Source organism: Sapajus apella, unplaced genomic scaffold, assembly GCF_009761245.1.
Source record: "Sapajus apella isolate SASKATOON/1434 unplaced genomic scaffold, GSC_monkey_1.0 scaffold2447, whole genome shotgun sequence".
Lineage (NCBI taxonomy): Eukaryota > Metazoa > Chordata > Mammalia > Primates > Cebidae > Sapajus > Sapajus apella.
In genome coordinates this window covers 6245-9791 of record NW_022439373.1, presented here as the reverse complement: position 1 = coordinate 9791, position 3547 = coordinate 6245, and the positions used below count along the sequence as shown (strand labels likewise).

Below are 3547 nucleotides of genomic sequence, written 5' to 3'. Positions count from 1 at the left end.
GCTTTGCATTTCCTTCTGTTTCTTATCACACCCTGTTTACATGTGTCCTGCTCAGATGGCCTCATCTGACTTGGGAACATTTGACTGGGCTGGGTGACCACAAGTGACACACAGCTGGAAAACTGCAGAGTGGCTCAGGGGCATGGGTGTCAGAGCCAACTGACTCCAGCTTCTGGTCCCACTTCAGTCACCCACCAGCTATGGGATCTCAGGCAGGAGATGTCACCTCTCTGGGCCATTCCGTCATCTGAAACTGGGGATAATGCTGGTGTCTACCACAGGGCTATTGAGAGATAGAAGATGATGTGTCAGGCCAGGTCCTGCAGACCGGGCAGCTGGTCTTTGCATCCCTGCAGGCCAGGTCTCTCCCGGCATCCAGGCTTCCCGGTATTTGGCCCTTTTCCTCTGGAGTCTGGTGTTTTCCCCTTCCATCCACCAGCCCTCCGGCTCAAGTGCACCACCAGAACAAAAGAGGAGAAGGAGGAAAGACCGTTCTTTTTGGCTTGCTTCCTCATTTATTTGGGTAATTTTTCTCCTGTCATTGTTCATGATCCAAATTTGTCATTGTTCTCTGACCCAAATGTATTGAGCAATGGGAATGGCCTTTTCTGGAAAAGGCGCTGTGGGAGCAGAATGCAGCCTCATCCCTGGAGCCCTGTCTCCCACGCTCCTGACTCGCCAGCTGGGAGCAGCCCTGAGGTTGGGTTTCTCCTCTCTCCCAGCCCTGCCACTCACTGGTCTGCCCCCTCAGACCCCGGGCACTGCTCTTAGCTCCTGTGCCCCCGTCAGAAAAGCACAGGAGTCGCCTGCTGCTATGAGGACCTCAATGTCCTCCCGAGCAGCCGCTCACCCTGACCCCTTCCCAGAGCCCAATCCATAGAGTGTGGGTGGATGGGGATGGAGGTGAGAGCAAGAGCTCAGCTTTAGGGCGCACACCCTTAGGAAGGCTGGGTGCCTGCTCTACCCTCAAGCCCCATTGATTCCCAGTTCGCCACTCCAAGTCCCGCCTGGTGTGGGTGAGGAAGTACCCTGAGGATGACATGCCAGCTGCTCCCACCTGCCCCAGAGGACCTAGCTTTCAGCACAGGCCACCTGGTCATCCTTTGCACAGCCCCACTACAGTCCACTACTCCTCCTTTCTTCTGTGAGGTCCTCCTTGTGCCCCTCCCCTCCCTCCTGCTCCTTCAGCTCCACACTGCCTTCCTGCCACCTTGGACCACAGAGCCCACGCAGCCTCCTCAGCAGCTCATGAAAGTCAGCTTGGAACGCGGACGAGGAGAAGTAGTAGACAAAGGGGTCGACACAGGAGTTCAGGGTGCTGAGAAGCATCACGTAGATCCTCCATGCCGGGCTTTCACCCTGGACAAAGCCCATGACATGGGACATGTGTAAAGGCCCAAAGCAGACGAGGAAGTTGAGCAGCGTGGCTGCCACCAGCCCCGCCACCCTCCTCTGCCGTCGGCGGCTGCCTGCCCTGCCGAGGATCCACACCAGGCGGCTGTAGCAGTAGCTGGTGATGAGCAGGGGGACCACAAATAAGACCACGACCATCTCCAACCTCACGGGCAGCAGAATGGCCAGCTGGTCTTCCCGGAACTCCAGGTAGCAGGTCCCATTGGTGCCCCTGGTGTGAGAGGTGTCCCCCGAGAATTCCATGACATAGACTATGCTGCAGTGAGCAGAGGCCAGCAGCCAGCACGCCACACTCACCACACCCGCCTGTCCCAGCCTCGGCCGGGTCTTGTACCACAGCGGGTAGGCCACGCTCAGGAAGCGCTCAATGCTCACGGCTGCCAGGAAGAGGGCGGTGAGATAGACGGTGGTGAAGAAGATGAATCCCGAGAGCGGGCAGAGGATGAAGGGCAGGGGCCAGTGCATGCCACTGGCCGCCTCCACCATGCGGAAGGGCAGGAACAGCAGCAGGAGCAGGTCCGAGGCGGTCAGGTTGAGCAGGAGCATGTCCACGGCCACCGGGCGGCGCCGCAGCTTGCCCACGAAGACCACCAGGGACAGCAGGTTGAGGGGGAGCCCCACCAGGAAGGTGAGGAGGTACACGGAGAAGGCGAGCCAGTGATTGCCGGGGAAGTAGGACCCGTCGGGGCCTGCACCCATGCTGATGGCCACTGGTAAGAGAGAGTGACACGGAGCTGGTAGTGGGGGGCCTTCCTGCCCTGGCCAGCAGCATCTCACCCAAAAGGGCACGTGGTCACCATGCCCACCCCTCTTGCCTCCAGGTGCTTTCTAGGCGGGGTCAGCCTGCCTGTCTTCCTGAGCATGCCCTGTCCCCTTCCTTCCCCAGCAGAGAAGCACCCAGGTGCTCCTCCACCCAGCCCCTCGGGCCCAGGCTCACCTGCTTCTTTGAGACCCCAAGGTATCTGCTGCACAGCACCTTTCTGTCTCTCCAGACCCAGTGCGGTTGGCTATTTATCCGGCAGAACTGATAAAGACCAGGCGGTGTCCATGACATCATTCACTGTTGAACAGTGGCACAAAACTCTGTTGCTAGGGCTGGTCCGTATGCAAAAGGGGGAACGAAATCCACAACTGTGTGCCTCCCTCCTCCCACAGCCTCCCCTGGGATGCCTGAGCAGGCCTGAGCTGACTTTCCTCCCTCCCCTCTCCTCCACTTGAATTTTGTCTGCCTCTCTAGAATGGCACTTGTCCAGTTTGCCTTGTCGGGGCACAAAGCGTGAGGCAGTGACAGAGACTGGGCTCTGTCACTTCCCGACTTTGTGATTTAGGGGAAAATGATGTGTCTGTTCCTTTCCGAATTTGTGATTTGGGGGACATGTCTGCTTTCTCTCCTCCAGAGCAGGGATCATCAAAGTACCCATCTCATATTTCAAAGCATGAACACATGCAGATAAGACATATGTACAGTTAGACTAAAATGTTAATCATATAGGTCAGTTGCTTTTTGAAAACATTTATTTTAGATTCAGGAGCACATGTGCAGGTTTGTTACGTGGGCATATTGCACAATGCTGAGGTTTGGGCTTCTATTGAGCCCATCACCGAAATCGTGAACATGGTACCCAACAGGTGGTTTGCCCACCTTGTCCTCTGCCCCTCCCCCACTTTGGGGTCCCCATTGTCTATGGTTTCCATCTTTAATGTTTGTGCGTTCTCTCACTTAAAAGTGAAAACCTATAGCATTTGATTTTCTGCTTCTGTGTTAATTCACTTAGGATAATTCACTTGGGCCTCCAGCTGCATTTATGTGCAGCAAAGGACATGATCTCATTCTTTTTTATAGCCGCATAGTATTTCATGCTGTACACATGCCATTTTTTCTTTATCTAGTCCACCATTGATGGGGACTTCGGTCAATTCCATCATTTTGCTATTGTGAATAGTGCTGCGACAAACATATGCACACAGGTGTCTTTTTGGTAGAAAGATTTCATTTTAGGCCGGGCATAATGGCTCACACCTGTAATCCAAGCACTTTGGAGGCCAAGGAGGGCGGATCACCTGAGGTTGGGAGTTCAAGACCAGCCTGACCAACATGGTGAAACCCCGTCTTAAAAAAAAAAAAAAAAAAAAA

At 54.9% G+C, this 3547-nt stretch overlaps 1 protein-coding gene across 1 annotated transcript; it reads right to left on the bottom strand.

Annotated features, from left to right (window-relative positions):
- Window positions 1-283: 283 nt before the first annotated feature.
- On the bottom strand, window positions 284-2500 carry LOC116547233 (free fatty acid receptor 3-like). The gene is made up of 2 exons (XM_032273247.1): window positions 2351-2500; window positions 284-2123 (listed from the first exon to the last, which is right to left on the bottom strand). The coding sequence occupies exon 2, from the start codon at window positions 2110-2112 to the stop codon at window positions 1117-1119; it is 996 nt and encodes a 331-aa protein (XP_032129138.1). The 5' UTR covers window positions 2113-2123; window positions 2351-2500; the 3' UTR covers window positions 284-1116.
- Window positions 2501-3547: the final 1047 nt, after the last annotated feature.